This window comes from Colius striatus, chromosome 2 (genome assembly GCF_028858725.1).
Source record: "Colius striatus isolate bColStr4 chromosome 2, bColStr4.1.hap1, whole genome shotgun sequence".
NCBI classification, from domain to species: Eukaryota; Metazoa; Chordata; class Aves; order Coliiformes; family Coliidae; genus Colius; species Colius striatus.
Genome location: NC_084760.1, coordinates 8,612,801 through 8,627,992, shown reverse-complemented (window position 1 = coordinate 8,627,992; position 15,192 = coordinate 8,612,801). Strand labels below are relative to the sequence as shown.

Here is a 15,192-nt window from a genome sequence, read left to right as displayed (position 1 = left end):
TGTGAATATAGTATCCCATTTGTAAAGTATCCTCAGCAAAAGCTGCAATCTTGCAGAAGGAGGGGGAAGAGTTTTCAACATACACTAAACTAAGGTAGAGCCTTTGGTGTACTAACATACATCAGTTGCTGCTGTTGCAGGTTTCAGCAAGCGAGGCATGAACAGAGCAACAAGGAAAAGCAGATACAATTCTGATCAACTACCATAAGTATTCATCCAAAGATGTTCTTATTTTCTTCTCTTTCGTAGCGTGGCCGGACCCCACTGCATCTTGCTGCCCACAAAGGTCACCTCCACGTTGTCCAGGTTTTGTTGAAAGCAGGCTGTGACCTGGATATTCAGGATGATGTAAGTAGATGCAACCTTCTTGCTTGGGGTGAAGGGGGAAAGGTAATTTGCAAATAGCAGTAGACCTTCGCTTCTTTCAAGTAGGATTAAATGAAAACAAAACCTGTGTTTCTCTTCTCTAATTTGGAGATGTAAGCTCTAATTCAGAGATGCAAAACTGCATGGGAGGCATTGTATAATGTGGTGGTTTCCAGTGAAGAGCTTGGTCTTCTTGCTGAAGCTGCAGAGATTCACAGGAGGCTGTGAGTAGCAGTGAGAGTCGTTGTCTACCTCTTGGTGTTAGAAGTGAATTAAAGGTTCATTGTACTCTGTGGGGACCCACTGAAGGACAGTAGGCAGGGGACACAGTGTGTTATGATGTTTGCCTGAAGTGAGAGATGCTTTTTGTGTAAACATATGCTGCAGCCTATATAGTATCACAACCAGAGGGTGGTGATCAGTGGAGCGGAGTCAGGTTGGAAGCCTGTGGCCAGTGGCGTTCCAAAAGAGTCAGTCTGGAGCCAGTCTTGTTCAACATTGTCATCAACCACCTGCACAGAGTGTACCCTCAGCAAGTTCCCTGATGACACCAAACTGGGAGCACTGGCTGATTTCCCAGAGGCTGTGCTGCCATTCAGTGAGATCTCGACCAGCTTGAGAGAGGAACCTCATGAGGTTCAACATGGACAAGTGCAGAGTCCTGCAGCTGGGAAGGAACAACTCCTTGCACCCAAACAGGCTGGGGACTGACCTGCTGGAAAACAGCTCTGCAGAGACAGACCTGGGAGTGCTGATTGATAATAAGCTAAATATGGGCCAGCAATGTGCCCTCGTGGCCAAGAAGGCCAATGGAAGCCTGGGATGCAGCAAGAAGAGTGTGGCCAGCAGGTCGAGAGTGGTTCTGCTCCCTCTCTACTCTGCCCTGGTGAGGCCTCATCTGGAGTCCTGTGTCCAGTTCTGGGCTCCCCAGCTCCAGAGGGACAGGGAAGTGCTGGAGAGAGGCCAGTGCAGGGCCACCAAGATGATCAGGGGACTGGAGCATCTTCCTTATGAAGAATGGCTGCGGGAACTGGGGCTGTTTAGTCTGGAGAAGAGGAGACTGAGGGGGGAACTTAATATTTACAAATATCTAAATGGTGGGTGTCAGGAGATTGGGGCAACACTTATTCTATTGTATCTAGCAACAGGACAAGGGGTAATGGGAAGAAAGTGGGACACAAAAAGTTCCACTTAAACATAAAGAAAAACTCTTCACTGTTGAGGTGAGGGAGCCCTGGCACAGGCTGCCCAGGGAGGGTGTGGAGGCTCCTTCTCTGGAGTTTTCAAAACCCTCCTGGACATGTTCCTGTGTGACCTGATCTAGGTGATCCTGCTTCTGCAGGAGGGTTGGACTAGATGATCTGTAAAGGTCCCTTCCAACCTTACCAGTCTGTGATTCTGTGATTCTGAAGGGTTGCTTCTCACAGAATCACAGAAAATTTTGGCTTGGAAGGGACTTTAAACTTCCAAACCCTCCCTGCCATGGGCAGCGACACCTTCCACTAGACCATATTGCTGAAAGCCCCACTCAACCTGCCATGAACACTTCCAGGGACAGGACTTCACAGCCTCTCTGGGCAACCTGTTCCAGTACCGCTCTCCACTCTCACAGGGAAGAGCTTCTTCCTAATATGTAATCTAAAGCTACCCTCTTTCAGTTTAAAGCCATTACCCCTTGTCCTGCTGTCTTCCCAGGTTTCTTGCAGGCCCATTTTAGGTACTAGAAGGCTCCTCTAACACATCCCCAGAGCCTTTTCTTCTCTAGACTGCTTCTCTGAACAACCTCACCTCTCTCAGCCTGTCAGGAGAGATGCTCGAGCCTCCTAATCGTCTTTATTGCTTCCTCTGGACTTGCTCCAGTAGGTCCATGTCATGTTGGGAGCCCCAGAACTGGATGCAGTACTGCAGGTGGGGTCTCATGAGAGCAGAATTGATGGGAGGGATCAACTCCCTTGATGTGCCTACCATGCTGCTTTGATGCAGCCCAGGACATGGTTGGCTTTCTGCGCTACAAGCACACATCTCTGACTTGTATTTATTTTTCCCACCCACACCCTCAGGTCCTTCTCCTGAGGGCTGTTCTCAATCCACTCACTGCCCAGCCTGTATTTGCATTTGGGATTGCCATGACCCATGTGCAGGACCTTGCACTTGACCTTGTTGAGCTTCATGAGGTTTTCACTGGCTCACTTCTCAAGCTTGTCAAGGTCTCTCTGGATGCCATCCCTTCTCTCCAGCATGTTGATCACGCCACAGCTCGATGTCACTGGCAAACCTGCTGTGGGTGCACTCAATCCACTGTCCATGTTGCTGGCAAAGAGGTTAAACAGTGCTGGTCCCAGTACTGACTCCTGAGGAATGTCACTCGCCACTGCTCTGTACTTGGACATCGAGCCTTTGACTGCAACTCTTTGAGTGTGACCATCCAGCCAATTTCCTATCCACTGAGTGGTCCATCTATCAAATAAACCCCTCTCCAGTTTAGAGACCAGAATGTCATGTGAGACCAATGTCGAATGCTTCTCAGAAGTTCGGGTAGGTGATGTCAGTCACTCTCCCTTATCCACTCATGCTGTAGCCACCAAATTTGTGAGGTATGATTTGCCCTTAGTGAAGGTATAATGGCTGTCACCAAACACCTCTTTATGTGCCTTAGCACAGTTTCCATAAGGATCTGCTGGCACAGAGGTGAGACTGACTGGTCTGTAGTTCCCTGATCCTTTCTTTCTTAAAAATGGGGCTTATGTTTCCCCTTTTCCAATCAGTGAGAACTTCATGGGGTTACTATGACTTCCCAAATACAATGGATAGTGGCTTAGCAGATTCATCTGCCAGTTCCCCCAGGACCTGTGGATTCATCTCATCAGGTCCTATGGACTTGTGCACCTTCAGATTGCTTAGATGGTCTCTAACTTCACTTCTACAGTGGGCAGTTCTTATTCTCCCAGTTGCTGCCTTTGCCCACTTGGATGGTGTGGCTGGAGCACTTACCAGTGAAGATAGGCAAAAAAGTCATTGAGTACCTCAGCCTTATCCATATCTCAGGTAACCAGGTCTCTTGTTTCCTTCCAGAAAGGTCCCACATTTCCCCTACTCTTCTTTTTGTCACTCACATAACTATAGAAGCTTTTGTTATTGTCCTTGATGTACCTGGACTGATTTCTGTCAGGGCTTTAGCTTTCCTAACCTGATCTCTGTCTGCTTGGACAATTTCTCTGTAGTCCTCCCAGGATACTTGTCCTTGCTTCCACCACCTGTAGGCTTCCTTCTCATCTTTGAGTTTGTCCAGGAGCTTCTTGTTCATGCACGCAGGCCTCTTGGCATTTTTGCCTGACTCCTTTGTTGGGATGTATTACTTCTGAGCTTGGGGGAGGCAATCCTTGACTATTAACCAGCTTTCTTGGGTCCCTCTTCCCTCCAGGGCTTTTATCCCATGGTATTTTACCAAGCAGACCCCTGAAGAGGCTTAAGCCTGCTCTCCTGAAGCCCAGGGTAGTGAGCTTGCTGTGTGCCTTCCTCACTGCCTTAAGGATCTTGGACTCCACCATTTAATTGTCGTCATAGCCAAGGCTGCCCTGAAGCTTCTCATTCCCCACCAGCTCCTCCTTGTTGGTGACAACCATGTCCAGCATAGCACCTCTCCTCATTGGCTCCTCTGTCATTTGGAGAAGGAAGCTGTGAGGCTGTCATGTGAAGCATCAGAACAGCAAAACCAGCTTTGAAGTTAGCAAGTGGTAGTTCATTTTTTTTTCAGCAAGATATGTAAGTTATTGGAATTTCTGGGTTTTCCATAACAGTCATTCTAGTCTTGGACCAGGTTTTAAGGCACATTGCAGTGACCAGTAGCATGGTTTCTCCTTCCTTCATGGAGTCTCCTTCCTTGGAGGTCTTCAAGACCCACCTGGACATGTTCCTGTGTGACCTGATCGAGGTGACCCTGCTTCTGCAGGGGGGTTGGACTAGAGATCTCTAAAGGTCCCTTCCAACCCCTACCATTCTGTGATTGTATAGTTGAGTTACTCTTCTCTGATGAACAAAGATGTAAGCTTAAATGTACAACAGCAGTTGAATAAAAATGACTTCTTCAGATTCATTGCTAACTTCTGATAGCATGCTGGAACAAGTTTGAAGAAGGCTTGCTTTTGTTCTCCCTGTAATAAAGAAGGTGAAGATTCTTCAAAGGACCTAGAGAGCCAAAAGTGGTTGGTAGAGACACCTATGTGTCTATTAAAAGGGCACTGGAAACGCCTTGGTGCCTTTTGAAAGTCCCATCAGGTGTTAGTTTCCATCTAGAGAGTCTTAAATGTCGATAGAAATGGAAAAACTGGTTTCCTTCTCTGCTTGAGTAGCTGCTTCCTTGCAAGAGGTGAGCAGTCTGTCTGACAAGCTTAGGACTGGAGTACTGGTGCAGCCAGCTTTCTACTGGGAAACTTGTTTTCCTAGGAAGCATCTTTGCTCCCTGCGCCTTTCATTGCTCCCCTATGCCTGGCTGAGAGACGCGGCAGATTTGCAAGTGTCATGGCAGGAGCACCTTATTCAGATGTACCTGGGGTATGTTTGTTTCACCTCTCCCAGCAAGAATGATCCATCAGGATCTTTAAGAGCAAATTGCAGGTACTTTCCCAGTACAGTTTTCCAGAGAAAAGCAAGTTGCTGCTGTAAGAATGCAAGAGCTTCTGCTGATTTGGGCAAATTGGATTGCAGTGAAAACTGCTTTTGGCTTAAGTCAGGAGGTTTTTTAATCCTCTAGGAGGAAAATCTAAGCTGTTTATATGTAAATGCAGCGGGGAAAAAACAGTAAATTGGTGTTTAGCATCATTTAGGTTGAGTGGAGAGTGTTGTGCTGTAGAAGTATTTAGCTAGTAGATGTATTTCACTTGCCTTGCAGGATTCTCAGGAGCTTTCCTTGCGACAACTGGATACTGCTTCTAAATGTGGTGACTGATCTGAACAGAATAGATGTGTGCTCCATTCACAGATACTGTTTCTTTAAAATGTGTTTTTATTTCAGCTCTGTATTTAGTGCTGGTAATTTGGTTGGGGTCGAGGAGAGCCTTGGGAGTCACCGAGCCACAGGGACTGTTTGGATTTGTCTCAGAGGAAGACTAAAAATCCCAAGTGCAGATTTGAGCTTAACTAAAACATTTCTGCTTTCTTTTTGCATAGGTTTTCAAAGAAGGTTCTCTGTTATGGTTTCTCCTTGTAGAATTCATTTTTACTCTTTATGCCTCACAGAGTGTGCTCCTCTTTTTAGCTGCAGCCAGTTGATGAAGCCTTCCTTTGCTTTTACTGTGCACTTATTTGGCAGCGAAGGCAACTGAGTTTCAAGTGTTGATTAACACCTGTGTGTTTTATTGCTGTTTTTCAGGAATACAGATTTAGGTTCAGAGATGAAGTCACTCGTGAGAGTGAGGAGTATCATATTCCATTGAAAAGCAAATCGCTTAGGTGATGATTGTTGTGATAACACACACACACACACACATCCCCCCACACCCACACCCTCCCCACACACCAAGTCTCACCTAACCACATTCTATTTTAGAGCTGACTCTCTTTAGCTAATGGATGAATGTGTGACTAAATGCTGTGGAGAGATTGAAACACTCCATGTTCTACAGATACATTCTTTAACGCAGGGTAAAGAGCTGTAAGAATTAGTTGAAGAATGACCTCCAGTGGCCTGGAGTGGGATTATTATGAATTTCAACCCGTGGAGTCCAGCTCTGTAGAGTATGCCACCCCAGGAGCTAACTCCTTCCTTCTCCCTGCCAATCCTGAAAACTCTTACTGGGATGCCAATGCCATCTCTGAATGGTCCATGAGTGTCCATACAGCACACACCTCAGAAATAGTCAAGGACAAAGTTGTCACGGTGAAGGAGACCAAGGACGAAAAAGATAAGAGAAACCAGAAGAGAAAGGCTAGGAAGGAACCTAGAAGATCAGAAAGAGAGAAGGAGGTTAGAAATCTCGTGCATCAACCCTGCCTTGAGCTTGCCCCCTGCCACGGCTGCATGCTGCGGGACCTTGGCCGGGCGGTGCGGCGTGCTGGAGCTGTGCTGCATGGCTGCATGGAGGGCTGCACGCTGGCTGCTCTGTGTCGAGGCTCCCACCCTGGCTGCTCTGTGTCAGGGCTCCCACCCTGGCTGCTCTGTGTCAGGGCTCCAACCCTGGCTGCTCTGTGTCGAGGCTCCCACACTGGCTGCTCTGAGTCAGGGCTCCCACCCTGGCTGCTCTGTGTCGAGGCTCCCACCCTGGCTGCTCTGTGTCAGGGCTCCCACCCTGGCTGCTCTGTGTTGAGTCTCCTGCCCTGGCTGCCGTGTCGAGTCTCCCACCCTCGCTGCACTCTCTGCAAATCCAACTGGGAAAACAAGTTGATTTTAAAACAAAGGCCCGAAGCCCTGAAACTTCCCTTCTGGCAGCTCCAGTTTAAGAAGCAGAAAGTTGATTTCAAATGGAACAATAACCCAAGGTTGATAATTTCTAGCTGAATGTAAATATGCAAAGTGGCTTATCCCTGTACTCCCATTTCAGCCTCATTTAAGCTGTGATTTGTTTCGTTCATGGTTATTTTTTTCCTGCTTTGATCACTTCTGCTGGTCATGCATCTTCATTTGTCATTCAGAGTGAAGTTCTTACTGCATATCATGACAACTGCCTTTCTTTAGCGATAGAAGATGAGAGCAGCACAATGGCATTGAGAAGCACTAGGGCACATTCAGTTGCCTTTGTGTACAGCTGCTTCAGGATATCCACATGTGCCCGTGTGCTCCTGAGACTATTGAATTTTGGTTAGATATTAACTTTAGAATCTTTTGAACTTTCTGCTGTGAATTTAGTGGTGTGATTTCATAGTGTAAGACTTTGCAAGTGCCACCCATCACTTTGTATCAGGGATAGAAGGTAGGAATTTTGGCTCGTTGTTTTGGTGCAATTCTCCCTGTAGCGAGATGATTTCTTTGGTGATTTCTGCAAACATAGAAAGACAGTGAGGAGGCAAAGTGTGACACTGAAGAGGGGCTTTAAAGGAGACCATACAACTGATGGACACTCAGGAGTGTGCAGGAAATGAAAAGATGTTGGTTATAGTATCTTTTTAGATTGGAGAAAGGAAAAATTAACCTGTATTACAAACTAGTGTAAAGCAAATCTCCTTAAATTTAGGCAGTAGAGTCTATAATAGAGACTCCAATTATCCAGAAGAGCTGGCAGAAGTACTAATATCTACCCAAACCCTTTTGTAAGTTGCTTGGGTTGTTTCCTTTCCCTTGGGGTAAAGTTCAGATGTAAAATAGATGCCTGTCCAGTTCCTAGGTGCCTGGTCCCAGTGGTTGCATCCACTGCTTTAAGTTAGTCAGCAAAGATGAGCCTTGAGGAGGTAATTGCAAGCACTAGGACACTGAGCAAGCACCACTGGCCTCGCCACCATGGCAGTGCTAAAGGAAAGGGTCATGCCAGAATCCATGGAGAAGGTAAAGATTTAGGTGTCAGGACTTCCAGCCTGTAACTCTCTCCTGAAAGCAGATGTTTAAGCTCTCTGGAAAGAGCATTGTTTTGCCCTTTGGAAATGTCCCTGCTGGTGCTGGGCCTTATTGTGCAGTAGCCCCATTCCAGGTGGAGCTTTCAAGTTGTGGTGTCCTGCATCCTTTGCACTGGGGGATGTGGACTCCTCTCCCAGTCTCCCACCGTCTGCTTCTCTCTAGCAGGAGAGCTGGACAAGTACTGTAAACTCCGGTTCCCTGCAGAAGAGGCAGTGGCCTCCTTTCAAAGGGTGATGGGCATAGCTGCAACTTGCATGGAGATGCTTCCAGGGTCCTCAAGGAGTGGAGAGAGGGGAAGGGAGATGTCTGCTTTAGGGGCTGTGGGGTCTGTGCTATGCAACTACCTCCTTGCCCTCCTCGGTGCATGCCAAGATGCTTGAGGTGTTGGAGTGGAAACACCCTAGTTTGAGTTGCTCTCAGGACTAGACAGCAGTGAAGAAGGGGATTTAAGACTCACCAGTGTAGACTTAGGTGCCTTACTTCTACCAAGCAGAGTACTTAAGCACCTAAGTGTCTTTTTGGCTTTGAGCCCACATCTCCATTTAGACAGAGTCTGTTGTTTCTGTCAAGGTCACATTTGTGTGACACAGCACTTGAGTTCTCTCTCTTCCTTGCTACTGATCTGCAGTATGTTCCTGAGGCATAAATCACTTACAAATAGGATCATAAATTGTGCCCAACGTCACAATCTGGGCACTTAGTACACATTTACTGATGTAATTGCTCTCTGAGCCTCTGGAACAGCCCCCTAATGCCTTGATAAAGGTAGAACTTTGATGGGTGCTTTTAGAGACAGTTATTTTAGCAATTAATAAAAAGATACATGAGTCTGTGATTACAGTGCCTGAAAATCCACGCTGTGAACAAAAATGTCAGCTGTTTTCTCCAACTCTATAAGAGGCAAGGTAAGGGTTTGCTCCTCTGCTGATGGGAAGGGAAGACAGGTTATAAAAAGCAGGCAGTGTTGTTCATTGGTGAGCTGTGTCATCCGAGGATGTGTTGCTCAAGGGCTCACACACAGAGGCCATCTCAGGCTGGTGGTTCAGCTTCACGGCACCCTAAGTAGTTTTAGAGTGTGTGCTGAGGTCCAAGGTAGTGCTTGACCAGGTCCTGCCCTGGCAGGTGATGGGCCTGGGGGTGGCAGGAGTCTTCAGCAGGATGTTGGTACCTGCCATCTCTTCCCTGGGAGATGCCTCAGACTAGGTGAGGCAGGGTTTGAGAGATCCTTTGACGCTCCCTGTTACACGATAAGGTGTTTATACATGGTCAGGGTGCTGGTTAGGCCTTACTCTTAAATGCTTGGCTCTGCCCTTGCTTGTGTAAGGAAGATGTCAGCAGCAAAGCCTACACCATGGGCAGAAGGCCCCTGAGCCTGCTGTCTGTGGACTCACATCCCTTCACCTCCTCAGGCTATATTCAGCTTTTGGGGCCCAGGATGTAGTTCGGGACAAGGCCGGGGCACGGCTGAGGCTGTGCCGGTGCCACTGCAGCCCTGGTGGGTTGCCCCCCAGCACACCGCCTGGGCTCCCCAAGGGACACCGGCTCCTGCAGCAGTGACCTGTGCTCCCCACGTTCCAAATATGTGCTTGGTTTTCATTTAACTGAGGTGCCATTAGAAGTAGCTGTCATATTGACAAATCCCAAAAAGGGAATGGCCTTTGAGCTCGCTGCAGTTACTGTGATGGGATTGGACAAGGGGATGGCGAGGACAGCCTTGATTTTTAAACTGTCCCAGTGAGAAGATCCTTAATTGCAAACTAAATCCAGTACAATCCATTCCTGCCCCAAATTTGGCCATCACTTTTCTGGACTCTAAAGAAGCAGGAACCAACCATTCATTGTTCAAGCTCCATCCATTGTTTTACTCTTTATTGTATCTTCTGTAGTTTTGCTGGTGCAACAATACCAGTTGGCAGGGATAGGTTGAGGAATTACTTTCCATTTCGTGGTAGTCAGCTAAAATTACCTTTGCACTGTCCACATTACCTATTGCTGTAGTAGCAGGAGCTGTGCCAGTCATCAGTACCACATGTTGTCAAAAAAGGGTGTTCAGTTCTTCCCCAGCTTGTTGGCAAACAGAGATCCAAGCAGTAATAGTTACTGGAAGCTGTCTGACACTTGTGAGAGAGAGTAATCTGGATGTTTTCCATAACATATTGTTTATCTTGACATTTGGAAGAGTTACACAAGTTCTGAGAACTTGCAGCGCTGTCAGTTCTCCAACACTTTGTGTTCTTCTGGAAGTCAAAGTTCCTGAAACCATTACTGTCTTTGTTCAAAATCTCTTGAATTATGTTTCCAGTCTTAATAGAGACAAGAACAGAAGTTGAGAGTATGTAACCTCTGGAGACAGCAGTGTGTGTGGGGTTGGCATTCTAGGGGTTACTGAGAGGTTGTAGTTGTCAATGCTCATTTTTCCCTTATGGATTAATAACTATTTTGATGTCATTGGCACAGAAGAACCCCACCAGTGCAGTTTTTAAGTCAGCTGCTAATTGCGTTTGGGAACAAATGATTCACATTGTCCACTTACCTAAGATGCTGTACACTGTAGGGACAGAAAATGCAGGCATTCCTCTAGTTTTAGTGTTTACTAAAACATGGTACTATCTGAGAAAAGATGAGTAGAGGAGAAACTTTGTATTTGTTTAGGACTAGCTTCCTGTAAGCTTTTCTTCCTCAGGCTACACTGCATATCTCTGCCCTCTGTGTGCTTTTGGTAACCATTGTCTAGATAAGCAGAAGCGGATTGAATTCCCTCTCTGTTTAGTCATCACCCAAAAAAGACTGTGTGCAGCTCTGAAGGGAGTGTTTGTGTTTGAGCCCAGGCCATGCTTTAGCATTGCAAGTTCAAAGCCACTTCAGAGGAAAGCCAAGACTGGTTACTGTGGCAGCAGTGGAGCTACTGCAGCTCATTTTCCCATCGGTCGGTGTCTTTCATCCCTACATGCTGCTGTGTAAATCCTCCCATTCCACCTTTTATCACAGGCTCACCAATGTGTACATGAAAATACCCAGATAACCCCTGTTGGACAGGGCCAGTAGTTGGCATCTCCCTGGTCTTCAGGGTTGGAAGGGATCCCTAAAGATCATCTAGTCCAACCCCCTGCTCAAGCAGGTCCACCTAGATCAGATCACACAGGAATGTGTCCAGGTGGGTCTTGAAAACCTCCAGAGAAGGAGCCTCCACACCCTCCCTGGGCAGCCTGTGCCAGGGCTCCCTCACCCTTACAAGTCAGTTTCTGGAAGGCTTGTAGAAAATTAATCTTGAGCTCTCTAGCTCAGCAAATGAGTTCAGCAGTTGTTAGAGGGGAGATAAATGGACAATTAGACAGGATGACTGCATCAGCATCGTTCCTTTTGGACACTTGGCCCTAGAGGAAATAAACTGATGTCAGAAACTTGCCTGTTGCTGCTGCGTGGCAGGTCAGTGTGAAATGAAAGTTGTTTGGACCTCAAGATTGCTCAACTGTTTGAATGAATAAGCTGATGGTCTTGCAGTTGATGGTGCTCATCAAAAAATTCTCCCCACTCTTAGCACTAATTGGTAGATTAGAGGTGATGAAGGGACCAATCTCATCTCACGCTCCTTACCCCACAATCAGAGCCAAAACAGGAGTGCCTCATGCAGTCAGTGTAAGTACTGGAGGATCCTGAGGATGAATTATGACAGCCTGTAATTCCCTACAGATACTGTTGCTTATTAGACACGTAGTTCCAAAAGTATTTTTACAACACTCTGTGGGATTGTGGTGACCAGAAAACTTCTGTAAACAGTTGCTTCATAGTTTCATTGACTTCAGTTGTCTTGGAAAGTTTAATGATAGTTGCTCACAGGGATTGTTTTCAAAGGCAGCTTGGATTGAAAGAGTTACATGTGTTGAAGTTGCAGCCCATGTGTGTGTTGTATGCATCTGTGCTGAGTCAAAATGAGGTGGGAATGGTACCCATGAGAAATTTGCTTCTTTTTGCAGGGTGATCAGACAGCGTTGCACCGGGCTGCTGTCGTAGGGAACACCGATGTTATAGCAACTCTCATTCAGGAGGGATGTGCTTTGGACAGACAAGACAAGGTAACAGGCAAAGGCAAAACCCTGTGGGGTGGCAGCTTTGCCAGCCAGTGATATTAAGGCCTCAGGGAGAAAGTTATGGTTCATACTCTTGTGTAAGTATCTGATGCTTTGCAAGTAGTTGGCTCAGTTGCATTGAAAAAGAAGCTGTGTCATTTCTGTAATATAAATTACTGACTTGGTTATTTTTTTTATATCAGGCTGATAGTTTTTGGTTTAAGAATCAGTTCTCAGCTCTTGAAGGGAGGAATTAAAGAAATGTACAACCATACTGTGCCCTACACAAAACATTTCGATCATCCCAGAAACTGAGAATCCCAGGCTGTACATTTACTTTGTGAGTAAATGTAACTCATTCCAAGTTCCAAACCAAAGAAATAACAATATTTTTACCCTCTTCTAAAAACAAAATAGAAAATAAGTGAGCAGATGAGGAAAATGTTTTATATTCTTAAGTGAGCAGGTGGGGCATGCAGCTGCTGCTGTCTGAATGCAACCTTACTCTGTGTGGACACAACGTGCTAACCTCTTCCTCTGGTGTGTGTGATCTTCAGGATGGGAACACTGCTCTTCATGAAGCCTGTTGGCATGGATTCAGTCAGTCTGCCAAAGTGCTTGTTAAAGCAGGAGCCAACGTTCTTGCCAAGAACAAGGTGAGACCCATGCAGGAGGAGCTTTCATTTCTCACGTAAGGTGCCTGATTCTCAGCACTGGAGATTTCTGACCGTGGCGTTTGTCAGCAGGTGGGGGACCAGCTCCTAGTGTTTTGTGGGGTTTTTTGCCTTCATTACACCTGGATGATAAATCCATAGGCATTAGGACATTCATATTTTGACAGGTGATGCAGAAGGAACCAAACAGCACATGGAGTGATACATTAATTACAGTAAGTCCTGTGAAAATCTCCACAGGAGATTTAGTGCTCTAGTTTATACCAGGCGGCTCCGTTGTGATTGCTGAGATTTAAAATGAATTGTGTCAATAGGAAAATGGCAATCAAAATCCTTTTTTAATTAAACAGCCAAAAGAATGCAAGCCAAAGAGGGGGGGGAAAAAAAGAGTGTATCTTTTCTTAGAGTCTTCTTCCTAAATATATGGGCTCTTACCAAAGTCTTGTAATGAACCCGGCTTATGGTCCTTTTGTTATTCATAATAACTTGAAAGCAGTTGAGAGGAAAGGATAACAAGGCAAGGAGGTTTAGTCCCACTTTATTTGTAATACCTGTGGGAGACTTCCCTTTAGTACACTGATTCAAAAGTGAACTGCAGTAGCAGCCTGTGGTGTGAGCTGAGTCGGCATTGGGCAGATCCCACGGTTGGCACCGAGTCCTTCGTTACAGGTGAGAGGACTTTGGGGTGGCTTTATGGGACCTCTGAGCATTTTTTTGGTAAATATATCTCTACAACAACTGCAAGGGGATAGTGAAAAATGGGAAGAAAGGAAACAGCTCACCAAAGTCTTAAGATTTTGAGTAAAAAGGCACATTGCCTGGGCACAGTGTTTCTTTGTGTGCGCATGTATGTACGCAAAGATGTGCTTATATTTGTACAGTCGTGGTCACTTTGTGGTCTGTAATGACATCATCTTTGCTATTGTATTCCTTTTACATATTCTAGCTTCCAGTTTTTGTTTTCTGTGTTTTTTTTCACATAATGTTCACTCAGATTTCTCTCAAAGGTACATGAGACAACCTCCTGTGCTTGACTTCATAGTCTTGTGAACCATTACACTCTTGTCCCTGGATCATAGAACAGTGTTGATTGGAAAAGACCTTTCTAACCAGTAACCTACCACTGCCAAGCCTACCACTAACCATGTCCCTCAGCACCACATCCATGCATCTTTTAAGTATCTCCAGGGATGATGACTCCACCAGCTCCCTGGGCAGCCCCTTCCAATGCTTAACAACCCTCTTGGTGAAAAAGTTCTTCCTAATGTCCAATCTAAACCTCTCCTGGTGCAACTTGAGCCCGTTTTCTTGTGTCCATTCATTTCTGGAGAGAAGAGACTGATCCCCCACCTCACTACAACTCCCTTTCAGGTAGTTGCAGGGAGTGATCATACCTCCTCTCAGCCTCCTCTTCTCCAGACTAAGCATCCCCAGCTCCCTCAGCTGCTCCCCAACAGACTTGTTCTGCAGTCCCTTCACCAGCTTCATTGCCTATCTCTGGACACACTCCAGCACCTCAGTGTCTTTCTTGTAGTGAGTGGCCCAGAACTGGACACTATTCAAGGCACAGCCTCACCAGCACCGGGTGCAGGGGGATAATCACTTCCTTGGCCCTACTGGTCACACTGTTTCTGATACAAGCCAGGATGTCCTTGGCCTTCTTGGCCACCTGGGCACACTGCTGGCTCACATTCAGCTGGCTGCAGATGCTTGTCCATGCATATACCTGTACTTCTGTACACAGCTGTGGGCATAAGATGCAAGTCTGTTTGTCCTGCATGCTTGGATACCTCAAGCTATTGGAAGATTTAGCTTACAGTACAGAGTGTGTCAACTGGAGACAGCCTCTCTTGGAGAGCATGTGCACAGAAAAACTCAGCAGGGTTGATGTCTGAAATGTGACTGGCAGACTTTAATACTGCGTGAGCAGCTCTTGTGCTGCTCTTTGATGTTTTACCCACACAATCAATCCTCTCCCTTTGCATTTCGCTGGTTAGCTCCCTTTTAATGGACAGGACCTGTTCTCAGGAGCTGCTGAATAATGCTTGCACACATGCAAGTGCTTTTACCCCTTTTGATTTCAAGGAAAAATGAAAAGCTTAAGTCAACTTAATCCCAAAATGGTTTCTGTGTTCTCTCAGCTTTTTGTTACTGACAACAAGACATAACCTTTCTGACAGCTTTTGTGGCAGCCAGTGCTGAGTGCCATGTGCAAGAGGACCCTATGGGCTGATGACTTACACCTGGGCATTGTGTGATGTTGGCTGGATGGGACAGATATGGGCTGTTAGATTTAAGCAGCGGCAGACGAGAGGGATTTGTCTCAGTATTTTCTGTAACTCCTGGTTGTTATCTCCTGGGACTGCTTGGGGAATGCTTGTACATCTGGATTTTTCACAGCACAGCACCTTGAGCATGATATATAAAGAGCAATGCAATTGAAGACAGGTTCTATATTAAGTGAAATGCAGAGGCCAGGCAGGACACATGAGATTTTCAAGTCAGAATTTCTTCCCTGTTGAGGTGAGGGAGCACTGGCAGG

The 15,192-nt window shown here is 46.3% G+C and overlaps 1 protein-coding gene across 6 annotated transcripts in view; it reads left to right on the top strand.

Moving 5' to 3' along the window:
- The window catches only part of ANKRD6 (ankyrin repeat domain 6), a 109,315-nt gene that overhangs the window by 76,332 nt on the left and 17,791 nt on the right, over positions 1–15,192 (top strand). For all 6 annotated transcript variants that reach the window (XM_061989572.1, XM_061989577.1, XM_061989574.1 and 3 more), the window contains 3 exons: positions 250–348; positions 11,884–11,982; positions 12,534–12,632. In XM_061989572.1, coding sequence (XP_061845556.1) covers positions 250–348; positions 11,884–11,982; positions 12,534–12,632 — 297 coding nt within the window. The remainder of the gene's footprint in view (positions 1–249; positions 349–11,883; positions 11,983–12,533; positions 12,633–15,192) is intronic.